This window comes from Rhinoderma darwinii, chromosome 4 (assembly GCF_050947455.1).
Source record: "Rhinoderma darwinii isolate aRhiDar2 chromosome 4, aRhiDar2.hap1, whole genome shotgun sequence".
Classification (NCBI taxonomy): Eukaryota; Metazoa; Chordata; class Amphibia; order Anura; family Rhinodermatidae; genus Rhinoderma; species Rhinoderma darwinii.
Window position 1 is genome coordinate 125918922 of NC_134690.1, and position 15989 is coordinate 125934910.

General features: G+C 38.9%; 1 protein-coding gene across 6 annotated transcripts in view; it reads left to right on the forward strand.

Annotated features, from left to right (window-relative positions):
- Positions 1–15080, forward strand: part of MLF1 (myeloid leukemia factor 1) — a 33345-nt gene extending 18265 nt beyond the window's left edge. For 2 of the 6 annotated variants that reach the window (XM_075861543.1, XM_075861546.1), the window contains exons 3-8: positions 919–963; positions 4166–4252; positions 8565–8693; positions 11566–11725; positions 12705–12846; positions 14923–15080. In XM_075861543.1, the coding sequence (XP_075717658.1) occupies positions 919–963; positions 4166–4252; positions 8565–8693; positions 11566–11725; positions 12705–12846; positions 14923–14953 (594 nt within the window). In that variant the 3' untranslated portion in view covers positions 14954–15080. The remainder of the gene's footprint in view (positions 1–918; positions 964–4165; positions 4253–8564; positions 8694–11565; positions 11726–12704; positions 12847–14922) is intronic. The other 4 variants (XM_075861545.1, XM_075861547.1, XM_075861544.1 and 1 more) reach the window with 4 other exon arrangements.
- The last annotated feature ends 909 nt before the right edge of the window (positions 15081–15989 follow it).

A 15989-nucleotide genomic window follows, 5' to 3' on the forward strand; every position in this document is an offset into this window, starting at 1 on the left:
CCTATACCGCTCACCGTGTAACTGATAAAAGCAAGCCTGGCATTCTTCCATCAGCTATATATAGAATGTCCATTCCTTTCTGAAATCAGCCCCCTGCTTCCCTTGCATGTTTTTTTTGTCATAAAAAGTCCTATAACAAGAACATGCAGCAAGCAACAGGTTAATCAGAAAGGCAGTACTTTAGGAACCCAATAGAACCAAGAATAAAGACACCGCGGGGGTCGCTGGAGCTCTGCCAGGCTCACACACGGTAATCTGAACTTACATATCAGCAGCTCAATAAATGAAAGTTCAAAAGGCAGTCATCTGCAGGCCGGAAAAAAAAACGGCCAAATATATTCCCGTCATGGGATCCTAAATCAGATAATATATAAAAGTGAAGCAAACTTTTGTTTTACAAAGTGAAGTTAGCCGTTATTTTTCTGCAATTACTCAATATTGTCAAAAATAAATAAAACATTTTAAATCTACAAGAAAAATGTTAAATATATTTGCATGGTTATGAGTCTATGGTCTCAATACAATGCATATTCCAGGAATAGTGAGCAAATCATATATATATATTTTTTATTTTATTTATTTATTTATTTTTTGTATTTTATTTTTTTGTATTTTATTTTTTTATTTACATTTAGAATATCTCTTGGATGTTCACCGTGCATTGAAATGGAAAGGGTGAGCTGCAGCCTCAAATCCCTATGACAGTGCACTATTTACCTGCGCCTTACTTTCTGCCTATAGTCCTCTTCGTGTCGGAGTTGGCACACCACTAATTATATTTCACTCATAAAATAACATCATCATTTACATTACTCCACAAAATGGAACTTATTATATTGAGAAGCGCCACACAACACGATTGACTTTCTATGTATGTTATGGGGAACGTTCTGATCACAACTGCTACTTTTCTTTCAGGCCTCAAGTCTGTGTCATATGCCCAGTGCTCCCTTTTCTAGTATGGTCAGTAGTCTATGACTGGTTCTGTCGTTTTGAAGGCATGGCATTATTCTCTAACACTAGACTCGCATTTGCAGTACTTTTAATACTAATTTGTTTTCGTATCAGTAGATCTCATGTAAAGTAAATGAACATCCTTTTATACTGCATGTATTATGTGTGATATACATTGAAGGACTGCATGCTATAGAATATAATACAATTATGTATACCCTATTATTTAATGTGCATAAAAATGGTTATGGCCGGCTTTACCTAGACCTTGTATTTTCCTTCATATGACCATGATGCGGGCGCTGGTCACACCTGCTGTTCCCAGGATGCAAATACCTTTTATTGTTTTTCCAAGCTTCCTCTCCAGCTTGAATGTACACGTGACAATATATTAGGCAGTTCCATGATATGTATTTCCCTGATATACTCGATGTCAGAATTGCTCTTGATGCAAGGCAGTTAATGGGACAATACATTACCTGGGGCTCCTCCTAGAGTGGGTCACAAAACTATAGACTGTCATTTACAATGGTCTATAGCTTGTCTATATAGTTCAGCCGTGCAACTATACTCAACTCGGATTGGACGTGAATTAGAAAATGTCATGTGACAGGACTAGTACTGTCCGGTCCCCCTTCCACTTGTACAGCCGTGCGACTGTCACAAGTAAGTTGGCAAAAGTTGCTGTGAAATGCAAATATGACAAGCTGCGTGACTCCTCCCCTTCCTATGGGCGCAACGGTTGAGTGACAGGTAAACATAGCACATTAACACATCTAAAGTGGTTTTCTCTCTCTGGTTTTCAACATTGGGTGTATATAAAATAATCACCCTGCGTTACCAGAATATTGCATTCAAGGTTGTATTCACGTGCATAAAACCACAGTGGCCAGTTGTTATACTGCTGCGAATGGGATTTGGCCACCAGATTGCTAGTACACTGTTTCTACGCTAGCTATAGAAGTACATATATTGAAGGAATCCAGTGTGGGTAAAGGCTGACCAAGCCTGATTTATTAAAACTAAGGAAAATATATCTACGGAGATATACAATCTATGTGTATATATATATCTAGCTTAATGTATATATAGAACTCTGCACCTCTTCTCAGACCGTGATCACCCCTTTCTTGTTCGATAATGGGGTTCCCCAGTTGAACTGAACACTCTGTGTATCTTTACTTTGTAATATATCTATTTGTTGTGGTTATGACCAGAAAAAGGTCTCTGTTCATAGAACTTCTAGAATTTCTCATACAGAACATATGCTTTAAAAATATGTATATATTATGGAATATATGTAAATATGTTTATAAGAATTGATGTCTCAAAGCAAATTATTGACAGTATAGAGAGATTGTACTGAATCGGGCTTTTGTGTCTGTGATGGTCCACAAGTCTGCAGAGAGTTGCCAGTCCTGTTGATGTTTTATGCACTCCCTTTACTTACTGTATATGACTCTTTTATTATGCTGTATGGCAAATGTGCGGGATATATTTGTGGATTTGCCCATAAATGACCAGCTATAAACCAATTAGATATTTAAAAACATGCAAATCTGGAATGCCACCCTAGAAGTCTTACCCACAATGTTAATTAAGGAAAATTCTCACAACCTATTTTCTCATTGGTGTCAGGTGTCCCTCCAGTACTGCCTGTCATACTTTAGTTATATATGTCTGATCTGCCAGCACTCAAGGATCAGTCAGACTTACTGTATATTAAAAACTAGGTACCCCCCTCATTTACTCCATGACACACGTGTAACCGTTTCTTTATATATATCCGCTCCCACATATGACTTTGATGCAGAGTTAATTAGACATTAGGTGACAGATCCACCAGCAATTTACTGTTTATTTGGGGCACTAAACAATCCTACAAGTGCCTTTAGGGAAACAAGGATTCAAAAGGTTGGATTTTTACATATCCTTTGTATCCCCGGAGATAAGTGGTGCCCAAGGTATCTAGCAGCCATATCGCCTCTCGAAGACTTGGGGCTGATCTCTGTTTGTGGCCAGCGTTGCGCAAGGTTTGACATAGATTTTTTAACAAGATATCAAAATATCATGTCATAAAATAATACTTGTCTGTACTGGTTCTACTTAGAAAATGATGACACATGAAGTGAATACAGTAAAAGCATCTGGCCTCCATTCTCTGGTCTATATATCATGGTGAAGTGTGTTTGCCTATTTATATCATTAACAGAAACATTTTCAGCTATTTTTCTAGAAACATTTTGTCAAGATAAATATTACTATTCTTTAAAAGGGACCCATTATTATCAGTATACAATATGGCTTCCCTATGTCCTCTAAAGGCATGGAAACATATCTCAAGTCAGCAATTGTATGATGTAAACTACAGAAAAGATTTTTAGTATGAGGGTTTTTAGCACATGACTGAGCGTTTTTTTAAATATGTTCAAACATGCAAAATTGTTCAGTGATTGGCTGATAATGTCGCATGTTCTGAAATAATTACGATATAGTTTTATTAAAAGGGATTCTCAACCTTTTTATAAATAAAGCTGCTTAGTCATGAAATAAAGTGGTCTTGTTGCAATATAATAGTTGTTTGTATTTTTCTGAATTTTCCTTTTCTCTGAATACAGCCAGCAATGTAAATAATGGATGTTTTTATGCTAGTTGTCATGGCTACGTCCAAAAACATGTGTATATATCCCTTATAGTGTTTGCTTTATGTGTATTTTATTATGAAAAAAAAAAGAATCATACTTCACGATTGTGATATCATGTGTATAGTGTATATTTAGTAGGGACTTACAGAGATATTATACCTACATGTGCACATATATACATGACCCTGGACGTAGCCATGAGAATCGGGGTGACAACATTCATTGTTTACATTGAAGGCTGCATTCTGAATACTATAGAATGGTGCAGAATTGAAAACCAGCTTTATATTACTATGTGACGTCTTGTCTTATTTTATGACTAAACACATTTAGATCCCTTTTTAGATGTTGTTGAGTAGCTTAGGCTGTGTGTGGTCAGTGTGCATACGAGTGCATTTACTTTTGACAAATTTTTATGCATGGATTTCTATAAACTAATATGGCACGGGTTGTAAAAATATCTCACCATATTCTGTTTTCCACTCTATGTTCCACTTTTTCACAAAATGCTTATGGTAGGAAGCTCATCTTTGATGTTTATTTTCTTTTATTATGTGCTATTTTAGGTCCCTGATTTCAAGGACGGTTTTCAGTCTATTGATAATATGATGGCAAACATGAGGAACAGAATGATAGACATACACAAACAATTTGTAAGTTTTCCTTTTTCAAATATGAACAATGTATCACAAACAAATATTAATGCTTGAATGTTCAGTTATGGTTCTTATAAAACTAGTCTGCCTTTGTGATGTAATATTTCTTGTTTGCCCCTGCCTCACTTGCTCTGTAGCCTTAATACACAGTTGGCAGCTTTGGTGGTCCGGTGGAGTAACGCTATTTATACTTTCATACTATGATCCTTCTCTACTCCATGTATACTCCTGCACTTTACATCTGCTTGGTGCAGAATATGATTTAAACAATGGTTCTTATCAAAATGCTAGTTTGGCAGTCACTGATATTATTGGTACTAGTAACGTTTTTATGTCATTCACTGTTTATGACAAGTTTACAATTGTATTATGAATTGTGGAAAGTGGTAGACTGAATATTGCAGTGCACAGAGTTCTAAATATATATGTTGTATCAACAGCAGCTAATGTTTGGACTGTTGCTAGGAGAATGTCTCTATAAGTAGAGTATCTAGGCTAATCCACAATGAGGAGCCTCCCATACATTACAAAATATTAGGTGATGACACTTATCATCCTATTTGCACAAGCATTCAATTTTGTTAAAATGTTAAAGAGACAATAAAAGCATAAAATAAGCAGAATAAGCAATATTTACTATAATAGCCTTATATTGGTTGACCCTTTTTTTCCACATATTAAGTCAAAGAGAGAAAGCAGAAACGTGGACGGCTCTGTCTGCAATGTATATGAAGCAGGTCAAGCTCACACTTTTTTTTTTGTAAATCTTATTTTTGGTTATAACAAAATACAGAGACATATGAAAGATCTAGGAACAAATTACAAAACTTCGCCATTCTGCGACCGTACATTCCATAACACATTAGCATTAACACCTGAAAAAGAAATTACATTTCTCATCATTTTAATATGTTAATATTCACAATTTTCAAAGATTTCTGCCTCTGATAACCTGTAAGAATGAACTAGGAAACTATATACATATACATGAGTCCCCTTCAGTGTAAAGCTTGCTTAAAGATCTGAGTAAATGAAATGTCTACACAGTAGTTGTATAACAAAAAAAAAAAGAAATATAGAATTGACATTCAGCTTAATCAGGTGGTGAAAATTCTATATAAAGGGTTATGTAAACGAATAGAGGCATTAAAGAGGCTCTGTCACCAGATTTTGCAACCCCTATCTGCTATTGCAGCAGATCGGCGCTGCAATGTAGATTACAGGAACGTTTTTATTTTTAAAAAACAAGCATTTTTGGCCAAGTTATGACCATTTTCGTATTTATGCAAATGAGGCTTGCAAAAGTACAACTGGGCGTGTTGAAAAGTAAAAGTACAACTGGGCGTGTATTATGTGCGTACAACGGGGCGTGTTTACTTCTTTTACTAGCTGGGCGTTCTGATGAGAAGTATCATCCACTTCTCTTCAGAACGCCCAGCTTCTGGCAGTGCAGATCTGTGACGTCACTCACAGGTCCTGCATCGTGTCGGCACCAGAGGCTACAGTTGATTCTGCAGCAGCATCAGCGTTTGCAGGTAAGTAGCTACATCGACTTACCTGCAAACGCCGATGCTGCTGCAGAATCATCTGTAGCCTCTGGTGCCGATGTGTCCTCGCTCGTCCGACACGATGCAGGACCTGGGGCAGGAAGTGAGTGACGTCACAGCGTGATCTCTCGAGAACACGGCTGTGTCTGCACTGCCAGAAGCTGGGCGTTGTGAAGAGAAGTGGATGATACTTCTATACACAACGCCCAGCTAGTAAAAGTAGTAAACACGCCCCGATGTATGCACATAATACACGCCCAGTTGTACTTTTACTTTTCAACACGCCCAGTTGTACTTTTGCAAGCCTCATTTGCATAAATACGAAAATGGTCATAACTTGGCCAAAAATGCTAGTTTTTTTAAAATAAAAACGTTACTGTAATCTACATTGCAGCGCCGATCTGCTGCAATAGAAGATAGGGGTTGCAAAATCTGGTGACAGAGCCTCTTTAAGTTGATGTCTATAACAATAATAGAAGGGTTAACCGCCTGTTTAGGTGTGTTAGGTTCCAAGACTCCCAGAATCTGAAGAAACTAGCGCTGGTCGAGCCAGTTTCCAAGGGCTCCATTCCACTAGAAATTTTTCATGTGTACCCAAATCCAAACTCAATAGTTCCTCCATTCTGCACACCATGTTAACTTTGGCAATCCATTCAGTAATTGAAGGGGGGCGCTCAGATCTCCAATGTAAAGGTATGAGCAGTTTCGCTGCCATTAGAAGGTGAGTGAGCAAGTAATTTCTTTTTGGCGTATAAGTGCCTGAAGGAAGCCAAAATAAGATCAAAGAATGTGTCAAAACAATCTGTTTCTTGGTAATTGCTCTACAACAAGATTCAATTGTTGTTCCAGCCTCACTCTTTTTGATAAGAACAGCCACCTCAGTCGGCCCCAGCCGTAGATATCGGATCGAGGAGGAGCTGGAATCTTGTTTTCTCTGCTAGATTTCTGAAAAAGACTTTGTTTCAGAAGGTTACGGACAGTCTTGCACATAGGCAATACTTGTTATTCTCCTCATTCACTTATAGGTTCAGTGTCCCTTTAAGAATAAATAAGAAATATTAACACTATCCATTCATTTTATAGAATTATTGATTAGACTTCACCTTGTAAATGGGCATCCTGCAAAGTTGGAGTCATGTGAGGTGAACCTAAAATAAAGCAAGCAGAGGCAGTTATAGAGGAAGCAACTTTCATATCATATTGGTGTCTGGGTTTTCCATTACAAAATTACAGTAGTCCAGGTCATGTGGCTATAGGGTATTTGTGATCCTGTTATGATACGCTTCCCACCCCTGCACAATGGCTGCCAAGAAGATGTTCTCTGTGCCCTGACCGAATCTTCATTCACTGTTCCTGCTGGCGATTAATAGAAACTTTTCAAGCCTTTTGGAATTCTCTTCGTATGCCAGACTAAGATCTGTTTAGTCTTTCCAAGAAAACGTCTCCTTTATACCTACACTTGATTTAATGCATCATTTTATATATCATCGTTCTTGCTATATATAACCTTTCCCTTCCCATACACTCTATTGTAACCGTCTACCATGTTTGGTCATGGTGGAAGGCTGCACAGACTTGCTTATGTGTACAGTGTATCAGCCAAGTCTATATATGAGCGATTCATACTTTAATGTAGTAATATTATCTCCCCTCTAATGCTGCATCTCCAGTGTTAAAAAAAAAAAATCCTAATCTTCACTCGCACACGAGACACTCTACCCCTGGGATCATGGTGCTATAACCATGCTATCGGCTCGCAATCTCATATTTGCTCTTCCAAATACATAGCACAGCAGTTACAGCAGAGCTTGTGTATATCAGCCTGTACCTTATCCTATGACAGCAAAAGTCATCTTTTTACTGGAGGCCTTTGTATTTTAATGTATCCTGTGCTATCAAACAAGCTATAAGGATATCACACATTCTATTTACATTTATATTAGTTTTTGTATAATAATACAAATAATAATAATAATAATAATAATTATTATTATTATTATTATTATTATTATTATTATTAACAACAGTAATAATATTGCTAATCAGTTTATTTTGGCTTGGTGTTCTAAACCTTTCCATTGTTTTGTGATTGGAGGTTGATCATTGTATAGTGAAAAGTTTTGCAACTTTTTTGGGGAGAATTTATTTCTTTTTCTGTGACAGTTTTCAGGTGTAGAAAAGTTGCAAACTGTCCAAAAATCGCAATTTGCAGGAAAATGTGCAACTTTTGTGCTGTTTCTGCGTGCTTTTTTTTAAGTGGGCGGAGCTTAGCAGAAGAGGGCAGGACCACCAGTGGCCTGACAATTTAACTATAGTTTAAGCCAGAAACGCCAGTCTTAATAAAATCCCCCCTTTGTGTTTAATTTTATCACAATTTCAACATTTTTGCTGCTTGTCCGTGAACGGAAACATTCTTGTTTACATACAGAATATGCAAACCTGCCCTAAAGATGGTTAATCGTCTTCAGATTCCTCCTACTTTCTATACAGAATTGGACTAAGTTACCTTGGGGCCATCCGCTCGCTATACAAAACAATTACATCCCTACTTTCCATCGCTTTGCAAACCAAAGCTGCAAATGATGTATAATTGGGGGTTGTCCTCTTCTGGACCTCTTGGGCTCTATTGTGGCTGGGACTTATTGGGTCAGAATCACTGAGGATCCTCTGGTCGTTTATTAGGCAGATCCTGTATCTATTATACCTTGGTCCACCTGTCTTCTGGTTTCACTATTACACGTGCTTTATTTTCCTTTCTGTAGGAAGGATTGGCAGACAAACCCGACGTTCACTCATTTAAGTCATCCTCAGTAATGACATATTCCAAGACTGGAGATGAACCTCCTAAAATTTTCCATGCATCAAGTCAAACCCGTAAAGCTCCCGGCGGAGTGAGTATCACATTAGCTTTATTTGTTTTTATTATATTTTCCTTTTTCACATCACTTTATTTTATGGAATCTACTTCACAGGAGGTTTATAAGTTTAAATTAATCTGCACAGCGGGATGTCTGTGACCTCTGAACTTGAGATAATGTAGCACGGTGTATAATCTGCTCGCTGCGCTGTATAACGGATAGTATTGGGTAGTTCTACTCAGTCATTTGCTGCTCCGGTGACTGATTTAACACTGGCCTTTCAGTGGCTCCTTTGCAGCTGCTGCACCTAATGCCACTAAGAAATATGAAAAGCCGTGCACATGTCCCCTTCTAGACGGAAGAGGAAAATAGCAATCTGTCAAAGAAGTACTTGCTTCAACAAGGGTCAGTAATAATATTAACCGGGAGCTTCCTGCCAATCGGCACCATGGGGCAGTAATTAGTTGTTGTTTTGTGAAGAAAATATTAAGACATGGTATTAGTCATGGTGTCAAGGGGAGAGCTGAAGGCCGAAGGTCGAACAGTTTATATTTAGGTGAGGCCAAGACTGGCATATCACTGACTAAAAATAACAGCCACAAAGCAACAACATCCTGGAAAAATCATAATGGCATGAAATACACTGTAAAACCAACATCTTTATGTAATATGGAGTGAATAAGCCTCAGAATAATGGCTGCCTATGAGAACACCTGTCAGCACTCAACAATGCTAGACATATGGAATAATGCTCGAAAAGTAGACTAGAGAACATAGAAACCTCCATACTTCTCTATTAGATCATGTCATATACAGCACTTTCCTCCAATGTGTTCCTCTCACAGAGCAGTGTGGTGGAAGTCAAATTCCCCTCTGTTGCTCTGCAAATCCATTAACAGGACACGGTGGCAGTTTCTGGAAGCCTATATTTACCCTGCGGCAGAGACCAGGCCGGCCTTAGGGGTGGGCAACCTGTGCGGTAGTATCACCGGTCACTATTGAAAGGGGTGCTACTGGCCATGAAAACCTAGGTACCCGGAGCTTGCGCGCCCCAATTCCTTGCTCGGTGCCCAATGGATGGGCAGCTGCATAAAATGGAGCTGCATTCCCTATTTTTTTTTAACTTGGCGATTGTTATTTGGGCATAAGGGTGGTGGGGGGGTCAATAGAAGGTACTGTACAGAACACTAACCAACCTTACCTAACACAGTTCTAGGTACTGAAGACACAGGTTGTCACAAAACTGCCAACAGGGAACCATTGGGCAATTTGGATTCCCTGTTGAAGGATCGCGCTTATGAAGACTTCACTTCTTTTTCATTAGATTGTATAATCGATGTTGATTACAGCATATCTTTCCACCCATCCACTGATCTTCATTCAATTACATTTTCTACTGCCCCTTTCTACTTTACCTTTCCCTCATCCATAGTGATCAATCATTGCACCTCGCCTCTTAGTTGACATGGCCCCATAGCCGATGCTATGATTTCTACCCTGGTGTTACGCCCAATGGTTGACCTGTATTCTGCCACAAATAAAGTTAGATAAGTGTAGGTTTGGTTGTACATTACAAAAAGCTTATACCACCCAGTATAGTGTTATAATAGTAAACATAAAGGAAATATATCATCAGAAAATGACATATTATTTGTTTTTTGGGGGTTTTTATATCCATTATAAGAAATCATTAAATATTGCAGTTTTCACACTGGCCACTAGAGCAGTCACAATTACTTCACATCCTGTTTTGTGCACGTTTGTAGTATATGCCGACCTATGGGTTTAAAAAGTTACAAAAACGTATGCATTTGCAACATACGCTTATGGTTTTTTTGTGGTACACATCGTATACGTTTTTATAAGTTTGTTCCCGTTCTTCTATGTTTTTTGTGCTTGAGCCAAATCAATAAAGATTTGTGAAGTCAAAATATAAAGGAATAAGTAAGGAGTGGCTGCAGTGTTTTCTGGCCCCAGTTCTGAGGGTCTTGTAAGGGGGAGGCATTGTTTTATCTAATAATCTGGGTAATTTCCCATATATGCAGGGTATATAGACAGTTTTAGACAATGTGGCCCTGGGCAAGGTTAAAAGTGGGGCCCCAAATGCTGAATTAGGGCCTGTTCAAATCTGCGTCGGGGTTCCATTTATTTTTACGTATGCAAACGTAGGGTTGCCGTGTGGCATTCATTTTGGAAAAGTACTAAAAAGCATAGCAGACTACGGTTTTCAGGACTTGGGAAAAAAAAATAAAAGGGTAGGATGTGAGCACACAAAACGTATGCACATACTACACTATTAGTGGGTCTGTCATGTCCATGGAAATCAATGTACACCCTGTGGCGCATATTTTGACACCGTTTTTTCATGTCAAAACGTGCACGTCAGGGGTACAGTAAAAACAAGATGTGAACTGAGCCTTATATCCTGTTCTCTGTAGCTCACATGTCAGCTTTGCTGTATATACAGGCACAGGATGAGCAGAATCAACTTATTATCATAGGAGGTTGGTAAGTTAATGACAGCTCTATTATTACTGGAAAGCCTTGGTAAATTAGGATAGCCACTGTACACATTACTTCCTGGTCTCTGGGGGAGGCACTGTACTCCATCACTTCCTTGAGATCGTAAAAATCTATGAGATTCCTCTGTCAATTAAGTCCCATTAATTGAAGCTGCCATAAAGTGCACACACCCTGCTGTACTTGACTACACAGGAAATACAGGAAATAAGTGTATTCTTCAATATGGCCGCCACTAGGGAAGGACTTACAAATAAAAAGTAAATCGCTACATAAAAAAAAAAAAAGACCACACACATTATTTATCATCTACTGTACATATTGCAATCGAATTATTAAAACCCCAAAAAATATATGATCCATTCTCTACCACAACTACATCCAGATAAAAGAAACAAAGGAAGCTGTCAAGGACTCTGAAAGTGGAGTGGAACAAATCGCTGTCGGACATCACATCAAAGACCGCGCCCACATTGTCAAGCAACTGAAGAACAACAAGACTGGAGATGAAGAACTCAACCAGGAATTTTTAAATATGGACGAATGTGAGTATTAACTCTTTTGCTGCCGGGTTTTTCTAGACACTTTGCACTTCTTGTAACTAAGACAATTCTGGTAATTTCTGATTACAACCTTTATACCATATTCAGATGTGGCAGACTTGTAGCTGCAAAATCTGCATGTAACACATGCATTTCCCGTGGAAACGCTGCAAATCCACTGCGGATTTCTTCTGCTACGTCTGAACGTAGACTTATGCATTTTTGTGGCAAACATCGCAAATTAGTATTGTACTAGCAAAGTAGACACAATGAACATGTAAGAAGTACAATGAACAAGTACACAGTAAAAAAGGTTTACACTCACAGACACCTTCATGCAACTTTGCATCAGTGCACAAATATTGCTTATGTTTAGGTTTGTTGCCAATCAAAGATAATCTATATTCATAACCACTAATGTGCATACAGGTCCGTGCACACAGCATTGCTGTTTTTATAAGGCTTTAGCTACACAGATTTGTTTTGTCAAATTAAAATATAATTTCTGGTTTATGGAGGGGCCCGATAAGGCACAAAGAGGTGATTAGATGGGAGGAGGTTCCCCTGCCTACCAGGGGATAGTGACAGGCCATGAGGGAACAGATGATCTCTCGCTGCTTGCTTAGAGTGACCTGATAAACATTTGCCACTTACTGGGGAACCACTGGGGCATGGCCACATTCGCTTACCATGTTGTTTATGGCGCTGGTGCTTGGTATAGGCATCGCTGTACTGGCAAATCACAACTTTCTGGTTCAGGTGTCCCTGGAAATAACCAAAAACCTTATGATCTTTAGACTGACTGAAAAATCCTTAAATCAGTTTTAGTTTATTATGGACTTTTGCAGCCAGAACGTGAGGGTCATGTCACTGTTTAGAAAAGCCCTTCCTGCAAGAACATGAGTGAGTTCTATATTTTGAATATACTTTCCGAAATTGCCATAATTTGCATGGTAACCGATTGTATTTTCTTGGATTGCAGCTGACGCACCATCATTTGACAGTGAATGGGACAGGGAGATTTCAAAGTTCAAACCATATGAAAAAAAGTTTTCCATAGAAGCTCCAAAACACCAAAAAGCTCAGTATTCTACCAAAATAAGACCCCCAGGTGTGCCAAGAAGGTGAGTCTGGTATGAAATGAGAAAAAAAAAAAAAAAAAAGTGTACAAATCATTTCAATAGAGTCATCAATATATTACACATATAGTATATATAACCAAGAAGGACGTGGTGTCCGAAGCTCACATCGAGCTCCGCCCACATCGAGCTCCGCCCACATCGAGCTCTGCCCACATCGAGCTCCACCTAAACAGCCAACCCGCCAGTTAGCTCCGCCCACAGCCAGAAGACTGAGGAAGGAGATGTGAGTGATTAGTGGCGTAGCTATAATGCCCCCCTCCCATACACAGTATAATGCCCCCCCTCCCATACACAGTATAATGCCTCCATATGTACGGACCCAATAGAGAAATAATAACATACATACTTACCTATCCCCGTTCCCCTGCCGGGTGGAGGATCCTTCTCCTCCTCCGGTCTGTTTGATGTGAGTGACTCGGTGCAGACAGGCGCGATGATGTCACTGCATCGCGCCTGCATTCGCCGAGTTGCTCACAGCACACTGAGCACAGTGCAGAGGAGGCAAATTATCCTCCACCTGTCGTGGGAACGGGGATAGGTAAGTATGTATATTATTATTTTTCTATTAGGTCCGTACATATGGGGGCATTATACTGTGTATGGGAGGGAGGGGGGCATTATACTGTGTATGGGAGGGAGGGGGCATTATACTGTGTATGGGAGGGAGGGGGCATTATACTGTGAGGGCAGCTATAGTGAGCATTATGCAGTGTGGGGGCAGCTATGGGGGGCATTATACTCTGTGGGGGAAGCTATGGGGGGCATTATACTGTGTGGGGAAAGCTATGGGGGGTATTATACTGTGGGGGCAGCTATGGGGGCATTATACGGTGTGGGGGAAGCTATGAGGGGCATTATACTGTGTGGGGCAGCTATGAGGGGCATTATACTGTGGGGGCAGCTATGAGGGGCATTATACTGTGGGAGGAGCTGATATGGGGGAGCATTATACTGTGTGGGTGCATTATACCGTGTGGGGGCAGATATAGGGAGCATTTATATATATTGACAGACCACTGCATTCCTTTTGCTAGCAAACCCGTGTAACGAGTTTTCTATACTAGTATAGTATGTATCATATTATCTCAATTTCTGGGAAATCATTTTTTCTAATATTTTTGTCAGACTGCTTTATAACCCGTTTTTTAAGTTGACAGTGTCAGTCACAGTAAGAGTTGTACAATAAAAAAAGATTGTGAAAAGTCACCTCATATCTGGTCCTTATACCTCATATGTCTTATAAATACTTAAAGGTGTATTCTTAGGATTGTCCTAAATTTGAGTAGGTTCTGCAACTCCCTGATGGGATCCGAGCACCATAGTTGTAAGCCCCTCTTCAATTAGAAAAATTGTTAAGGGGTAACTAAACTTTTAAAAAACCTTTGACATGTCAGAAGTCTTGATCGGCAGAAGCGATTGGGTGAGCGCTGTGCCGCTTTGTTTCTAAATTGGCTTTCAGAGGAAAACCGATTCGAAACAAAGCAGCACCGCGCTTCTGCCGCTTTGTTTTAGCGATCAGTGGGGATCTCTGTGCTTGGACCCCCACCGATCAAAACTTCTGATATGTCACTAAGACATGTCAAAAGTTTAGTTACCCTTTAAGGTCCGGAGAAAGAAATATAACTTTTTACTGAGAAATGTAATACTCTTGGGGTTCAATACGTTTAAAGAAAAAATAAGGCACTTTCTGAGATTCGTTTATTACGGTAATACATATATTTTTTTCCTTCGTCCAATCTTCAAACTACTGTAGAAATGTAGATAATGAAATTCCTGTGACATCCATTCTTATTTGTTCTTATGAGAGGAGGTCACATGGCAGGAAATGTACAGAAAACATATATTAACAAGTATTTATATTTTATCCAGTGACTTTTTTTTTTTTTTATAGAAACTACAGCACATGTACAATAAACATCCTAGCGGGGTTGCTTACATTTTCAGAATTCTTCTCTGTATCCTTAGTGTATTTCTCTAATTCACAATCATTGTTAGGTACGGATGAAGAATTCAAACTACTATTTGAAGCACTAGTTTTACTTTTATTTTTTATTTTAGGGAGCGGTGTATCTCAAAAATGGTCATCTAGAAGATTCGTCAAAGCATGTGACTTCAATAATTACAAGAACATTTCAAGATCGGTCAACTAGGGGACTCTTGAAGGGACATGCGAGGTGTAACAGGGTTCTTAAATAAATAAGACATGCACATTTAAATGGTTCTGCATCTTATTTAAAAGGTTATTGAGTGCGGATGGAGCCTGATCTCCTGTGCCGGCTTAGTGTTGTACAATGAAACCAACTCTTCGTGTAGGACAGTGTCAGCTCTTCTCTATCATATTTGGCAACTTAATACTTTTTACTGAGAATGCACTTTACCAGATTCAGAAAAAGATGTAGAAAGCTGAAGCTATATTTTATTATTGTCCTAAATCATATTTTCTATTTTATTAAGATGATAGTGTTGTCATATACTGTAATTGTGTTACTGTACATCAGAAATGTCTAAACTTGTCCAGTGCAGAGGTCTATGTCTCTGTTGTTCACTAACTCTCCGTATGATGTATATTATTATAGTAGGATTTAATATATTTACCTAATGCAATGAAGGCATATTACAGGGCTGGCTTTACCTTGGATCTTTGTCAAAATGTCAAAGGTCAAAATGAATGGATCCATGCATTATCGAACTTCATCATTTCTTCTTAGATCTAGTCACCTTTACCACTTTGATCGTAAAGCATGATGTAAAAAAAAAATAATGGATCGTATGGCGTATTTACTTGCAGCTGTCATTTGACAAAGACATCATTGATCTTCATGCTACAAAAGTCATTTATGCCATGACTAACTACGATTTTTTTTGTATTACCCTCAAGATCAAGAAATCATCCAGGAAAACAATACAATGCTTTTACATTTTACTTTGAATCAGCGTGGTGATGGGCGACCATAGCTTAAAGGGCTTGTCTCACAATGACAATGGCTTTGGCGCAGCAATCAGCTGTTTGTTACGGGTCTGGCTCTTGGAAGTTGCGACCAGGAACATACATTTCCCTTTTAGCTTACATGGACAGGCTGGGCCCAACAGAGAAGGAGCCGCAGATACTCTGCTCTGGCTCACAG